Raw genomic sequence first — 14,591 nt, forward strand, 5'->3', positions numbered from 1 at the left:
CTCCCAAGCAAACAGGTCGCGAATTATGATTTTACATACTATGTGTACTTGATATTATTTTATTCCTAAAGCTGCGATGAGCTTTCCATAGTAAGAAGTGAAAAATTTTGGATTCAGATATAGCCATAGGAAACAAGCTTGAGCATATAATATAAGACAACTGCTGTTACAGAAGATTTTGAAGGGCCAAAGGCCCCACTTGGACCCCTAACATAATGACCGGCTTCGAATCAATACTACAAATGTGCGAAACAGGTGTGTGTGTGTCTTGTAATTTACTCTTATTTCGTTTATAGTCACCTGACCCAATTGGACAATAAATTCCACAGGAATTGTAACCATGAATCATTCAGTCATTGGGTGTGTATTGACAGTCATGTAGAATGAAGAGAGTATATATGGGGGAAGAAGAACCATTTTAACATATTGGTGCATCGAATCAATACTCTTATTGTTGTTAAAGCCAGAATACTTTAAGTAATCTTAGTTCTTCAAAATCTAAGGCTAAGAGTAAAGAGAGTACGCTTCACATACAAGTTAAGAGATGTTGAGATCTAGAGTGCTACAAGTTTCCCGTCGTGCATACGCTACAAATGGTAAACAGCTAACAATTGGTTTAATTCCTGGTGATGGTATTGGGAAGGAGGTGATTCCAGCTGGTAAGAAAGTACTAGAGTCTTTGAATGCTAGACACGGGTTGTCTTTTAAGTTCATAGATTTGCAGGCAGGTTGGGAGACCTTCCAGAACACTGGTAAGGCACTACCTGACGAAACCGTTGAAGTTTTGCAGAAGCAATGCCAGGGTGCATTGTTTGGTGCTGTGCAGTCACCAACTACCAAGGTTGAAGGTTACTCTTCCCCAATTGTTGCTCTTAGAAAGAGTTTGGGTCTCTATGCTAACGTCCGTCCAGTGAAGGCAGTTGAAGGTACTAAAGATAGACCTGTAGACATGGTTATCGTGAGAGAAAACACTGAAGACTTGTATATCAAGTTGGAAAAATCTTACATTGACGAGGCTACTGGTACAAGAGTTGCTGATGCAACCAAGAGGATCACAGAAGTCGCTACCAAGAAGATTGCTACGATAGCTCTTGAGATTGCTCAACAAAGATTAGAACAAAGAGGACATGCTACTTTGACAGTTACGCATAAGTCCAACGTTTTGTCACAATCTGACGGTCTTTTCAGAGAAGTGTGCAGAGAAACCTACGAAGCCAACAAAGACAAGTTTGGTAAGGTTGCTTACAACGAACAAATTGTCGATTCTATGGTGTACAGATTGTTCAGAGAGCCTGAATGCTTCGACGTTATCGTTGCTCCAAACTTATATGGTGATATTCTATCGGATGGTGCAGCTGCTCTAGTCGGTTCTCTAGGTGTCGTGCCATCTGCCAACGTTGGTCCTAACATCGTTATTGGTGAACCATGTCATGGTTCAGCTCCAGACATTGCAGGTAAGGGTATCTCCAACCCAATTGCTACTATCAGATCTACAGCTTTGATGCTAGAGTTTTTGGGCTACCCTGATGCCGCTAAGGACATTCACAAGGCTGTCGATGCTAACATTAGAGAAGGTAAGTATTTGACCCCTGATTTAGGTGGTAACTCTACCACGCAAGAGGTCTTGGAAGATGTCTTGTCTAAGCTAGATTAAACCTTTTAAATATATATACATGTATGTATTCTCTACACGATAATTTTGTTACCTATTAGTCACGCTCGAAACATACGGCAAAGAAACCGATCCCACCATCTTCTTTTGGCAGTGCTCTGATACATCCTTCCGCAATTTCTTGAGCATCCTCCTTTGGGAAGACCTCTTCGAACTCGCTGACGAAACCTCTTCTTGGCCATGTTGGAATCACACCGCTTCTTTTACGGACTCTCCAGCCCCATTCTTTCACCTTAGAATCTAATAGCAAATCTACCACTACACGCTCGTTTTCTTCAGCATGAATTGAGCAGGTACTATAACATATCTTTTTAGCGCTTGGGAATGACATTGCATGCTTTACAATCTGATACTGGAAAGAAGACAACTTGGCCAACCTGTTCTTAAGATCCTGCTCTTTCATGATAATTTCCTTCTCCTGTTCGACTGAGTCTGCCGGTTCATCTGTATCAGCATCCACTTCACCGTCACTAGCCTTCTTGTTCAAATTAACTCTATCAATAGCTTTTCTTCCAAAGATACCCGATCCTGAGCAACTTGGATCCACAATGAATCCCGTAACGTTTGGGAATTGTTCCGGCTTACCAATCTTTGTGAAATCACCAACATGAATCTTGATACCCTTGCTACACCCTGCAGTGGTTATCATCTTTTGTAGTGTCTTAGCTCTCTCGGGATCCTTTTCAAATGCATGTATTTGCACCTTGTCTATAGTAGTATCACTGTCGCCAAATATATGTGCGGCTACATGCGTTGTTTTATTACCTGGCGCAGCACATGCATCAATAACAACGTCGTCTTTGCCCGGGTTTAGAATATGAGATGGAAAACAAGAGGCTCGATCCTGAATGATGATCTTTCCTCTCTTATATTGCTCATGCGATGTGATCTTGTCGCCTGGATGAACCCCAAACAAGTTTGGAATATACTCATCGTAATATATACTTCCAGGCACGATATCTGTCCAGGAGTCAACCCTTTGAGGGAACTTCTTGTTTAGCTCAGACAGCACTTCTTCGTACTTGTCCTTGACAAGGATCGGGTTGATACGAATCCAACGTACCGGAGTAACATCCTCAGCATCATTCTCATTTTTGACCAACTGCGACAAACTAGCAACCTTAAGCTTAACCTTGAGCTTGGTCAATTCCGCCTTTAACCGTGTCTGATGCTTCAAAATAAAAGACTTGATTGGGTGCTTCCCCATCTGAATCCGCTTCGATTTCGAAAGTAACAAGTCGTGTACCAACAACCGAATAGTGTCTTTATTAAACAATGGCTTGCCCTTCTTCTTGGGAATATCCTCCAGAATTCTGCTCTTCTTGATAATCTTATCAAGATACTCCCTATATTGCCATGTGCTGCTCACAATAGCATATATGTGACGTGGATTGGTCTTTAACTTATACCGTTTACAGCTCGAAACAACTAACGTTTGCAGTGATCCCGCAGTACGCTTCTCATTCGAAAGCTCCTTCTCTACGTACTCCAAAACCCATGTTGCATCACGGTAGAACTCCATCTTGCTTTCCACCACACTATCTCAATAAATAAGCACACAACAAAGCCGCTTAATATCTGTTCTTTCTCCCTTCTTTAACATATATCGTTCCTCATCGCTCATCCTACGCAACTTTTCAATATTGTACTGGAAAATTATTTCTTTTTACTTATCACCTCAGTTCGAAACAAAAACATTAAAAAAGATCAACACACCAACATACTACAACAAGAAGCGTTAGAAGCAAGGTTTCGGAAACAAAAAGAGACCATTGAGGAGTTTTGGTGACGATATTGTGTGCGAAGAACTATCAAACAATTGCTAGATAATAGTTTAAACAAAAACTTTAGTTTGGTTATTTTGCAATTTGGAATATTTTTGGCGGGTAAAAGAAGCGACTCAAGAAATACGAGACATAATAGTGGTAATACGTATTCGTCGAATAATTTAAGTGGAATATAAGGGCGAATAAAGCGTTCCGGAAGCGAATTAGGAACTTAGTGTGGAATTAGTTTTCTTTGTATTGTGTTTCGAAAATGGAAAATAAGAATGCGGCTGAAGAGCCGTTAGAAAGACCAAATGTCAAAGAAGTCAAGAGGGAGTCACCTAAAGATGAGGTCAAGGTTAAGGTGCAAAATCAAGGACAAAGACCAGTAATTGTTCCTGCTACAAAGCCTAATATTAGATATAGTCTTTTGAAGACAGGTATTTGTTATGATGTACGGATGCGGTATCACGCCAAGATATTTACATCCTACTTTGAGTATATCGACCCACATCCGGAGGATCCAAGACGTATCTACCGTGTGTACAAGATTCTTGCGGAAAATGGGTTGATCCAGGATCCTACTTTGAGTGGTGCGGACTCAATTGGTGATTTAATGGAGAAGATTCCTGTGCGTGAGGCTGAAGAAGAGGAGATTCTACAGGTCCATTCTAGGGAACACCTCGAATTTATAACGAAAACCGAGCAATTAGAACGCGAGAGGCTCTTGAAGGAAACTGAGGGCGGCGATTCAGTCTATTTCAACAACGACTCATTCCTCAGTGCAAAGCTTTCCTGTGGTGGTGCCATCGAGGCCTGTAAAGCGGTAGTTGAGGGACGTGTGAAGAATTCCATCGCAGTGGTCAGACCTCCTGGTCATCATGCTGAGCCAGAAGTGGCAGGTGGGTTCTGCCTTTTTAGCAACGTTGCTGTTGCTGCTGCCAATATGCTAAAGTCTTATCCCGAGAGTGTTCGTAAAATCATGATTGTGGATTGGGACATCCACCATGGGAATGGTACACAAAAGACTTTTTACGAGGACGACAGAGTCCTATATGTTTCCTTGCATAGATTCCAACTAGGTAAGTACTATCCTGGTACCATCCATGGAAATTACGACCAAACAGGTGAGGGTAAAGGTGAAGGTTTTAACTGTAATATTACTTGGCCATCTGGTGGTGTTGGTGACGCAGAATACATGTGGGCTTTTGAACAAGTTATCATGCCCCTTGGCCGTGAGTATGAACCAGATTTGGTCATAATATCATCAGGATTTGATGCCGCGGATGGTGACACAATTGGTCAATGCCATGTTACACCTGCATGTTACGGTCATATGACACATATGCTAATGTCTTTGGCAAAAGGTAATTTATGCGTTGTATTAGAAGGTGGATACAATTTGGATGCCATTGCTAAATCCGCCCTTGGTGTTACGAAAGTTCTACTCGGAGAACCACCAGATGAACTACCAAACCCTAAAAAACAGCCTACACCAGAAGCCATCAAAATAATTGAAACTGTCATCAAGACACAGTCGAAATATTGGACCTGCTTTAAAAACAGACACGGAAATGATGGAATAAACTTCAAAGATGCAGTCACGTCATCGCTCGATACAAGAAATTTCCCGCTATTAAATGCCATTAGGGATTACCAAGTAAACCAACTGTCATCCCAATACGGCTTTTCCCAATTGCCTATCTTGGATATGGATCTACCTGCTAATACAATGCTTTGTACCTCTGGCATACAGGATTCAGATACTCTAATTGTGATTGTTCATGACACTCCAGAAATCTGGTCGGAACGGGATTCACAAACTGGTATTATTGATCCATCCAGCTCTATCATTGTTGATAATGCCTTGAAAATGATTAAATGGTCAATTGATAGAAAATATGGTATAATCGACATAAACATCCCACAAACTATTTTTGAGCAAGCTAACTATCCAGGGGTTGTATCATCTCAAGAAATTCTAATATATCTATGGGACAATTACCTAAAATTCTTCCAAAATTTACAGAAACTTGCATTCGTGGGCATCGGGGATGCTTACGGAGGTATTGTTCATTTGCTGGGTCACAGAGACACGAGATCGGTCGTTAAATGTGCTATATCTTTCTTAGATAAAAAACCATTAAAGGTGATGGTGCCGCTGATTGACGAATCTTTGGGAGATTGGTATTTCAAGAACTCTCTTGTGTTCACAAGTAACTCACATTCTTGCTGGGGTAGCGCAGCAAATGATACTAAAAAGTTGAGAAAAAAGTATGGACGGGTTTTAAAGGCGGATTGTGATGGTATGACGAATATCTTTGATGAACGTTTCGAAGAAGCTACCGATTTTATTTTGGATTCTTTCGAGGAATGGAGTGAGTCAGAATAATCAAAATTACGATATATATACATACAATAACACACATACATAAGTTTCAAAGTATTCTATAATGCACTCGGGAACCTTCTTTCAAAATCTCTAATTGTGTCTGGCGTTGGGAAATCGCTTTCCTCCGAGTCTATATCAGTTTCTTGATCAGATTTTTTGCCAATGGAAGGTGTAGAAACAGTACTTTTAGACTTTAAGTGTTTTGGTTTTGGCGGTAGATTTGGTTTAAGATGCGCTGGTTTTGGCGGTGGGACAGGTTTAGTTTTAGTTGACACCTTTAGTGGCGTTAAAACCACGCTCGATTTTCTTTCATCATTAGTTTTACTATTGTTATTGCCATCAATTTTCTTGTTGTTATTGAAAATAACACTTTTACTTTTACGATGATCTAGTTCTTTCTTTCTCATCGAGTCTGTATACTTACCATAACCAGTGGCAGTCGAATTGTTTGGGATATCCTTTGCATTGATTAAATCCTTGACACGCTTTTGAATGGATGAAGATGCCTTCAATGATGAAGATCTTCTCAGAGAAACTGGCGTGACATCGATATTAGAGTCACGTTTAGGGTCGTGTTCGCCGTTTTCAGGAACAAATGAAAATGAGCTGGTTGATCTTCTGTGTGCTTTGTTATTACTTTCTGATCTTTCTGGGATAGAAGTATTAGATGCATTTCTGTATTTTCTAAATTCTTGGGAATTCTTTCTAGAATTACCGTCACCAGTGAACTGCAGGGTGGAGATACCTTTACGAAGGGCGTTAAATGCAGATTTGACACTTTCTCCTGTATTCTGAGCTGATCTGATAGGTGAGAATCCTCTCTTTTCACCAGTGACAACCTTTTTCAGAGTATTACTCATACGACGAGTTAAGCTTCCACCAGTGGAAATGGCCTCCAAGGATTCAGTAGATGATAGAGACAGAGTCGACGAGGCTATTGATTTTTTAGAAGTTGACCGAGACAAATTTAATTCTGAAGGGATTTCACTTGTTTGGGTCTCTGAATCAACGTACCTTGGTTTGTCTATCGAAGTTTTATTACTAGCAACGATACTCGCGATTGCACCTCTACCCCCTCCTACTCTAACAGGACTGACAGAGTTTCTAGGTGTGACCGTTTGCGCTCTTGTCAGACGTTGAGGCTGAGGCTGAGGCTGAGGCTGAGTTTGTTGCTGGTATTGCTGTGGTGGTGGTTGCTGGTATTCAAGAGAGGGACCTTTGAAACCTTTTGGCATTCCATCAATTTTAGAAGGTGTTTGAGTCAACAATGCTGACTTATCGATCTTTAAAAATGGATCACTCGTTGAGTAGTCCTTATTGCTACTCTTCATGGATGTATGGACAACATTGGGGACGAATGGCGCATAGTCCATTTGACCTATGGATGGCTGGCTCTTAGAAATGTGCAAGAATGGCATATGGTTCATGTTTTGAGCAGGCACAGCGTTTATACTAGATGGTTGTAGCTCTGGCTGATGCTGATTCTGATGCTGATGCTGGTGTTGGTGCTGGTGTTGATGCTGGTGTTGATTTGGCATGGCCATATGAGAAGGAGATGATAAAAGTTGAGGAGGCACAGGGGATAGATTTTTGGGAGAATGCTTGTCCATAACCCTCAACAAGTAGAAATTTTTAATTGGACAAGGCACGCCTTGGATACGGGAAACTTCTTCCAACACTTGGCAAATGTTAGGGCGCTTCAACGGATCTACACGAAGCATCACACTTATGAGGTTTCTCACTCTATCCGAATACTGCGGGTACGAGGGAAACTGGAAAGTGGAAGACAAGATTGCAGACTCCCCGTTCTTTTCGAATGGTGTTGTGTAATAACATACCTTGTACAAAAACACACCAAGGGCCCAAATATCCGACTTCTCGTCAATGGGCAGCCCACGGTACAAATCGATCATCTCTGGGGACCTATATTGGGCCGTGGTATTTTTCATAACATCGTACTGCACATAATTGAACTCCTCTGTATTTCTTGGTGCCCGAATAACCCCAGAAACTGATCCAAAGTCACAAAGCTTGAATTGCCCGTTTTTCGATATTAAAACATTCTCAATCTTGATATCCCTATGGATCAACGGAGGCTGCAATGCATGCATTGCAGCTACACCCTGACATACCTGGCTCATAATATTGAGTACTTCAGATTCTGTAAGTCGATGCTGCAACCTCGTATTCATAAAGTCAATGAGACCGCCTCGAGAACAATACTCCATCAACAAATACACCTCATACATCCCAGGATTTACCGGAGATTTCGTAGCATGTGAGTCAATATACGACACTACACACTGGTTACCCCGAAGCGTCTTCATAGTATCAACTTCCGCCCTCAAAGTGTTGAGATTCGCCTTGTCTGGCACAACAACCCTTTTCAAACATGCGATATTGTCTGGACAAACTGGGTCTGGAGGGCTGATTTGAACAGAATACACATGTGCAAACCCACCACTAGCCAAATACTTTAAAATCTTAACCTGATGCGACCCAACGGGCAACACAGTCCCGGGTGCATACTTTTCAATGTGCGGTTGATTCATAACTTATAATGTTTCCAAAAATCCACACTGCCTTCAATCACAAAATAAACTAACTATCAACCAAAAAAAAAAACCAAAAAAAAGCTCAAATCCTTATCAATCGTTTCTCTAGTGTTTCAGTATACCAGCAATCAGCACATTTAGCCCTTTACCGTCCTTCAAATCCTTGTAATTCCAAATCAACCGCAGTGAAATGGGTATTGTATTTTGTATTTAGTTCAAATTAGTCGAGTGCCAAATCTAAGCTCTTTTTTCTGTACGTGAAAAATAATAATAGTAGCTGCCAGAGAAGGGCCAGGACCCTAGAATAGGGGCGTTTGGGTAAGAATAGTTTGGGCTGGGAGACTGGCTGGGATATGTTCGCCTTTTTGTCATGTTTTGGGGGTAGGGAGTGATTGAGCCAGCCAGAGTAAGTGGTTTATGTCTGTGTTTTATTTAGTGTAAGTATAAGTATGAGGATGAGTTTGAGTATGATGAGTACCACTGCTGAACATACCTCAAAAATGATCGTCGTCTTCCCAACGAATTGGTTCCTTGGCCCAGTTGGTTAAGGCACCGTGCTAATAACGCGGGGATCAGCGGTTCGATCCCGCTAGGAACCATTCTTTTTGATAAAACCTCACCAATTTTTTTTTTTTTTTTATTTTTACTTTAAACACTTTTTAGTCACTTTTCTTTTGCGTTACGTTACAGCTCTCATCTCATCTCATCTCATCTTATACTCATCTGGTGTACCAGACAAGTAATAACAGCTGGCAAGCAATATACTTTCTCCCTTAGGGTGCAGCAACTGCAAATATCCACCATGTCATTCAACAAATACAAGTGCCACTACTTTGAGGAAAACAACTGGTGCTTGAAGTTAAGCCCTTTATACCAGCATGGTTTAGTTACATCTTTGAGTAACGGGTCCATCCACTTGATGGACTGGAACAACTTAAAGACGATCTCCAGCATCCAATGCCACGGATCCTCCATCAACGATATGAAAGTGATAAATTCGGATTTCGATGCAGGGTCTCTTATAGCCACTGCGGCAGAAGACGGTGTCAAAGTGTGGGATGTGAGATCCAAGAGCAACGTTGCCCTTTTGCAGAACGAGAAGAGCTCTCCATTCTACTCATTGGACTCGCGCCACAACTTGCTGGCGTGTGGTACGGAATTGAAGGACTACGATGCCGAGTTACACATCTACGATATCAGAAACTGGTCGAAACCGGTGAGGTCGTTTATCGATTCTCATCACGACGATATAACGGACATTAAATTCCACCCATGCGATCCTAACTTGCTGATGAGCGGGTCCACCGATGGTTACGTTAACATATACGATCTGACACAGCCGGAAGAGGAAGATGCGTTGCACCAGGTGATAAACTTTGCGTCGATCCATTCGTGCGGATGGCTTGCTCCAAACAGAATCTGGAGTTTGTCGCACATGGAGACGTTCGCGGTGCATGAATTGAACGACAAGTCCAACGATATGGTCGAGCCTAAGCCATTAGAGTTCGGGGATATAAGAGAAAAGTGGGGGTGCGACTACGTGATTGATGTGTATCCGTCCTTCATTGCTACTGGCAAATCGCACGACACAAGAGGGGAGCTCAAGATAATACCGTTCCAAAACGAAAGAGCAGACGTGGAAAACGCGTTGGTGATACCCGATGCTCATGGAAACGAAGTGATTAGGGACGTTCTAATCCCCAAGAATAGCAATAACCTGCTCTACTCTTGTGGTGAAGACGGTTACGTCAATGTGTGGAAGGATACTACAAATTCTCTAAACGTGCCAAGCGAGTTCTGGGATTACACTCAGCCGTTCGTTGCTTTTGCCAATTCGGTAGCAGAGGTAGATATGGACATGGATGAAACCATGGAAACTGGTGCAACACACACACAAGAAAGTTCTGATTCGAGCTCGAGCTCGAGCTCATCTGACGAAGAGGATAAGAAGAAGAAGAAGGACAAGAAGGACAAGAAGAGTAAGAAAGACAAGAAGGACAAGAAGAAGAAGGATAAAAAGACTAAAAAGGAAAGGAAGGAAAAGAAGAGTAAGAAGGACAAAGAACACCGTTACAAACCTTACTAGTATCAACAATAGCACCACCACCACCGCCACTACCATCTCTGTGTTGTACTCCTTCTTGCTAATTCACGTAAAGTATATATATTCTATATGGTATACTATTTAGATATACAAAGTGTTACCCGGAAATGATACATATATATTTTAGAATCAAGCACAGTATTTCGTCGCATCACAAGCTAGAAGAAGAATAATCAACAATGGGACAACACGTTAAGCAAGCTTTAAACAACAGAGTTTAGTTCTGTCATTGGAGATAATTGCCCAGAAACTAATAGGAAGCAACAGGGTTGGGGAATTCATCAAAATAATGAGTAGTGTGGTGAATAAGAGCGCGAAGCGTTTTGTTCCAAAGCTTAGAGAGAGAAGACAGATTAGTTCGGCGCAGACAAGCAGCGCTCAAAAGCCAGTGGGGCCAGCAGGACCGGGAGAGACCCCAGAAACGGTAGTATCTGCCAACAAGGCGAGTGAGGTAGAAAATGCAGAGCCATCGGAAGCAAGTAACCAAGGTGAGGTAGAGAAATCCGAGACGCAGAACGAGAATGAGAATGAGAGTGGTAAAGTACTGTCTGGAAGTGCTGTAGAAACAACTGGTTCTGGAGAGAATCAGGATAATATTGGTAAAAATGGGGGGGTTACTTTCGAGGAAGATGATCCGTTAAGCCAAACGACTATGGCTAGAGACTTGGGGCCTTCGAGAACCAGTACTCAGATACCAGTTGTAGCGGTTTCAAGTACGGCTAGTCGCCGGAGGTCTAGCAGACTTGACTCTCTTTCAGCGGCCAAACCAACTTTTAAGTCTGGGTTTATGGGCGCAAACCCTGCAAATGGCTCTGTTTCTGGTTCTGTGCCCGAAAAGAGTAGAAGACTATCCACAATATCAACAGGTTCTTTACGGAAAAAAAGCCTGAGTATCAACTCCGAGAATGATTCTTCTTTACAGGCCATCAAACGGAGACGTATGTCTTCGAGATCTTCTGTTGGGAAAGGATCTGGGAAAGTCCAAAGAATTAGTATTGTGTCCAGGATGAGTAGCCCAGACGATGATTCATTAACTGCAAAACCAGCCGGGGACGCTGAAAACACGGACGATATCTTCCAACGGACCGATGATCTTTATCAGAAATACACAATAGCGAATTTGAAGATGATTCCAAAGAAAATTGCCGACACGGACTCCTCTAAATACTTGATCGATGAGGAGAATTTCACGATGGCTGATCTATGTAAGCCAACGCTTCCTATTGGAGAAATATCTGAAAATTTCACCAGAGCCAAGGAAGCCGCCCGATTGAAGGCTGAAAGACGGAAAAAGAGAAGAGAATTGAGGGAAACGGCAAGACGTGAGTTCAAATCTTTAAACGACCTAGTCACAGAGGAAGAGTCTAAACTGAAGGAAGAGAGAAAGAAAGCCGCCCAAGAGCTATTAAATACAGAGGTTCCTGATGAAAAACCTCGCCAAGGTATTCAATTGAAGATGAGTGCCGATGGTTCAATGGTTGTGGATGAAGAATCTACGGTTGTTGATAGACACAAGAACGCATCGTTGGAAAATTCTTCAAAGGAGAAGATCCAGAATAACCCCTTCGAAAATCTATACAACTCAGCAACGTACGGAAGACAGCAGTTCACGGATCCATGGACAACTGAGGAAATGATTAAATTCTACCAGGCTTTATCAATGTGGGGTACGGACTTCAACTTGATTTCACAACTGTTCCCATACAGAACAAGGCGACAAATTAAGTCTAAATTTGTCAACGAGGAAAAAAAGCATCCAATAATGATTGAGCTTGCTCTACGATCCAAACTTCCACCAAACTTTGACCAGTACTGCCAGGAAACTAGAAAAACAATCGGGACTGTTCATGAATTCAACAAACGTTTGGATCAACTTCAAGTTGAGCATGAGGAGCATTTGAAACAGATCGAGGTAGAACGTCAAAATGCAAGAGAACAAGATATCAAACAGCAAAGTGTCAAGGAACACGAAAGGGCACAGAGAGGGAAACAAGGCGGAAGACAAGAACAGCTTAGAGAGTACAGAAAATCTGAAATTGTTTTGGGTTCTATTGACGATCTAAAGAAAAAGAGGGCTGAAGAAGTAACTGAAGAGACATAAGCCTTAAAGTTGTTTCGGTATGTAGTATAATAATATAATAAAAATAAATAGGCCAAAAGTTCAAGTATTTTTACTGTCTCTTATTCTTTACTCAAATTCTCTCTGTTCATTAGCAGGTTTTTATTACGTATTTAGGCATAGATAAAAATGAAAGATTCCTAGTACTTTCAAGCAGTAATGAGTGTGAAAAAACAGCATAATAAAGATGAATATTTGGTTCTAGTAATGGTCTCAATGTATTGAAATTTTGACGGAGAAGAATGCCTATCGTTGTTACTGAGCTTGGTACAGAGCATATAGTTCAATTCGTGTCAAAAGATAGATCCGTTGGCCATTTTTTATCAAGACAAATACCACTAATATGCATGTACGCATTGTTGATCATTTCATCTCATATCTATCAGTTGCAAAATGTTAATTCTGCAGTTGTATATGGGGTAGTATTGCTCCTATGTGTTCGCGCTCCTATTACAGATTATGTACAGTCCATACCCTGCCAAGGTATTCAGATTGCATCTTCGGGGGGATTGTTACTGCTGCCTCAAAGTATCAACAAGGCTCTCTTTAGTACAGTTAAGTTTATTCCACAGGATCAAATCGAAGACGTCTTTATTAACGAGGCATTCAAAGGTTTACTAGTGGTTTCTTATCTTGCATTGGTTGTAAAGGACCAATATGAGCTCCAAGTTCTGTTTGAAGTATGTCACGTGATATTTATTACATTACATCATATCATAGTATAGTATTACCATGATCCATTACAGCATTACTAACCGAATCATACCACCACACAGAACACATTACCTAGGCTCCATGAGCTAGTACCCGTTTATAGGCGAATTCACGCCAATTTGTTCGTAGATGGCTCTAGTAGTGGAAAAAAAAAATCACTGCGATGAGATGAGATTGAGCTCTGAAGTACTAATGAATGAGAATGTAATAATTAGTGGAGTAATTGCATCATAATAGCCCAAACCAACAGTATTTGGGGTTGATAAAGTTTAATATCGTACATAATATTAGCTATGGCCAGAAAACTAAAGGGTAAAAGCTCATCGAAGGGGCTCAAAGGTGCATTACTGAGGCATCAAGAGATTGAAAAGAAGACCATCAAACTTAAAAAGAGACAACAACATGAGCTAGCGAAGGGTAAACCCACAAAACAACCCGAAAGGCAAAGAGAACTACAGAAGGAGAGAGGTTCAGGGTTTATACCGTTTAAAAAGGATTCTACCGTTCTGCTTGTGGGTGAAGGTGATTTTTCTTTCGCTAAGAGCATCATCGAAGAAGGATATGTTGCACCAGAGAAGTTGGTTGTAACCAGTTACGATAGTGGTGTAAAGGAGCTACAGCTCAAATATCCAAATAGCTTTGACGAGAACTATAACTTTTTGAAGGAAAACAACGTTACGGTTCTATTTGGAGTTGACGCAACAAACCTTATCAAGACGATGAAAATCACAAAGAAGACGCCATGGCACAAAGTTGCTGGGAGTCAATGGGCTTCCACAAAACTCGAATTCATTGTCTTCAACTTCCCACACACAGGTCGTGGGATCAAGGACCAAGATAGAAATATTTTCGAGCACCAGCAATTAATGCACAAATACTTTGCTAGTTGTAAACAATTATTCCAACTTGTGAACAATAATCAACAGGGCAAAGCATCCACAGAGTCTATGGGTGGTTACTTAACTAATTCAGATGCAAATGTGGATGATAAAGGATTTGGTAAAGTCTGTCTTTCGTTGTTTACTGGGGAACCTTATGATTCCTGGCAAATAAAAATCCTAGCTAAGGATAATGGTTGGAAAGTCCAAGAGTCAGGCAAGTTTGATTGGAACAAATTCCCTGCATATCGTCATAGAAGAACTAACAATGAGATGACAACTACAAAGCCAGCAGAACAGAGAGACGCCAGAATGTACGTATTTGAAATGTTCAACAAGCGCAAACACTCCAAAAAGCCTTTGAAAGGGGACGATAGCGATTCAGATTAAC

The 14,591-nt window shown here is 41.3% G+C and overlaps 8 protein-coding genes and 1 non-coding gene across 9 annotated transcripts; 7 read left to right on the forward strand and 2 right to left on the reverse strand.

Annotated features, from left to right (window-relative positions):
• Positions 1-544: 544 nt before the first annotated feature.
• Positions 545-1,654, forward strand: LYS12 (homoisocitrate dehydrogenase; the record flags this gene model as incomplete). The annotated part of the gene is made up of 1 exon (XM_022821866.1): positions 545-1,654. One exon carries the CDS (start codon positions 545-547, stop codon positions 1,652-1,654), a length of 1,110 nt encoding a protein of 369 aa, XP_022678184.1.
• A 55-nt stretch (positions 1,655-1,709) lies between these two features.
• RCM1 (rRNA (cytosine-C5-)-methyltransferase RCM1) lies at positions 1,710-3,194 on the reverse strand (the record flags this gene model as incomplete). The annotated part of the gene is made up of 1 exon (XM_022821867.1): positions 1,710-3,194. The coding sequence occupies one exon, from the start codon at positions 3,192-3,194 to the stop codon at positions 1,710-1,712; it is 1,485 nt and encodes a 494-aa protein (XP_022678185.1).
• Positions 3,195-3,709: 515 nt separating this feature from the next.
• On the forward strand, positions 3,710-5,830 carry HDA1 (histone deacetylase HDA1; the record flags this gene model as incomplete). Its single annotated transcript, XM_022821868.1, has 1 exon — positions 3,710-5,830. The coding sequence occupies one exon, from the start codon at positions 3,710-3,712 to the stop codon at positions 5,828-5,830; it is 2,121 nt and encodes a 706-aa protein (XP_022678186.1).
• A 56-nt stretch (positions 5,831-5,886) lies between these two features.
• PRK1 (Ark/Prk/Nak family serine/threonine-protein kinase) lies at positions 5,887-8,382 on the reverse strand (the record flags this gene model as incomplete). Its single annotated transcript, XM_022821869.1, has 1 exon — positions 5,887-8,382. One exon carries the CDS (start codon positions 8,380-8,382, stop codon positions 5,887-5,889), a length of 2,496 nt encoding a protein of 831 aa, XP_022678187.1.
• Positions 8,383-8,909: 527 nt separating this feature from the next.
• On the forward strand, positions 8,910-8,985 carry KLMA_R810. The gene has a single exon. It is a non-coding gene; the product is annotated as a tRNA-Ile (tRNA).
• Positions 8,986-9,187: 202 nt separating this feature from the next.
• On the forward strand, positions 9,188-10,471 carry KLMA_80134 (uncharacterized protein; the record flags this gene model as incomplete). Its single annotated transcript, XM_022821870.1, has 1 exon — positions 9,188-10,471. The coding sequence occupies one exon, from the start codon at positions 9,188-9,190 to the stop codon at positions 10,469-10,471; it is 1,284 nt and encodes a 427-aa protein (XP_022678188.1).
• Positions 10,472-10,778: 307 nt separating this feature from the next.
• On the forward strand, positions 10,779-12,590 carry BDP1 (transcription factor TFIIIB subunit BDP1; the record flags this gene model as incomplete). The annotated part of the gene is made up of 1 exon (XM_022821871.1): positions 10,779-12,590. One exon carries the CDS (start codon positions 10,779-10,781, stop codon positions 12,588-12,590), a length of 1,812 nt encoding a protein of 603 aa, XP_022678189.1.
• A 260-nt stretch (positions 12,591-12,850) lies between these two features.
• On the forward strand, positions 12,851-13,333 carry GPI15 (phosphatidylinositol N-acetylglucosaminyltransferase GPI15; the record flags this gene model as incomplete). Its single annotated transcript, XM_022821872.1, has 1 exon — positions 12,851-13,333. One exon carries the CDS (start codon positions 12,851-12,853, stop codon positions 13,331-13,333), a length of 483 nt encoding a protein of 160 aa, XP_022678190.1.
• A 282-nt stretch (positions 13,334-13,615) lies between these two features.
• Positions 13,616-14,590, forward strand: BMT5 (25S rRNA (uracil2634-N3)-methyltransferase; the record flags this gene model as incomplete). The annotated part of the gene is made up of 1 exon (XM_022821874.1): positions 13,616-14,590. The coding sequence occupies one exon, from the start codon at positions 13,616-13,618 to the stop codon at positions 14,588-14,590; it is 975 nt and encodes a 324-aa protein (XP_022678191.1).
• Between the last annotated feature and the right edge of the window lies 1 nt (position 14,591).

The sequence above is a fragment of the Kluyveromyces marxianus genome, chromosome 8 (assembly GCF_001417885.1).
Source record: "Kluyveromyces marxianus DMKU3-1042 DNA, complete genome, chromosome 8".
In the NCBI taxonomy this organism is placed as follows: Eukaryota; Fungi; Ascomycota; class Saccharomycetes; order Saccharomycetales; family Saccharomycetaceae; genus Kluyveromyces; species Kluyveromyces marxianus.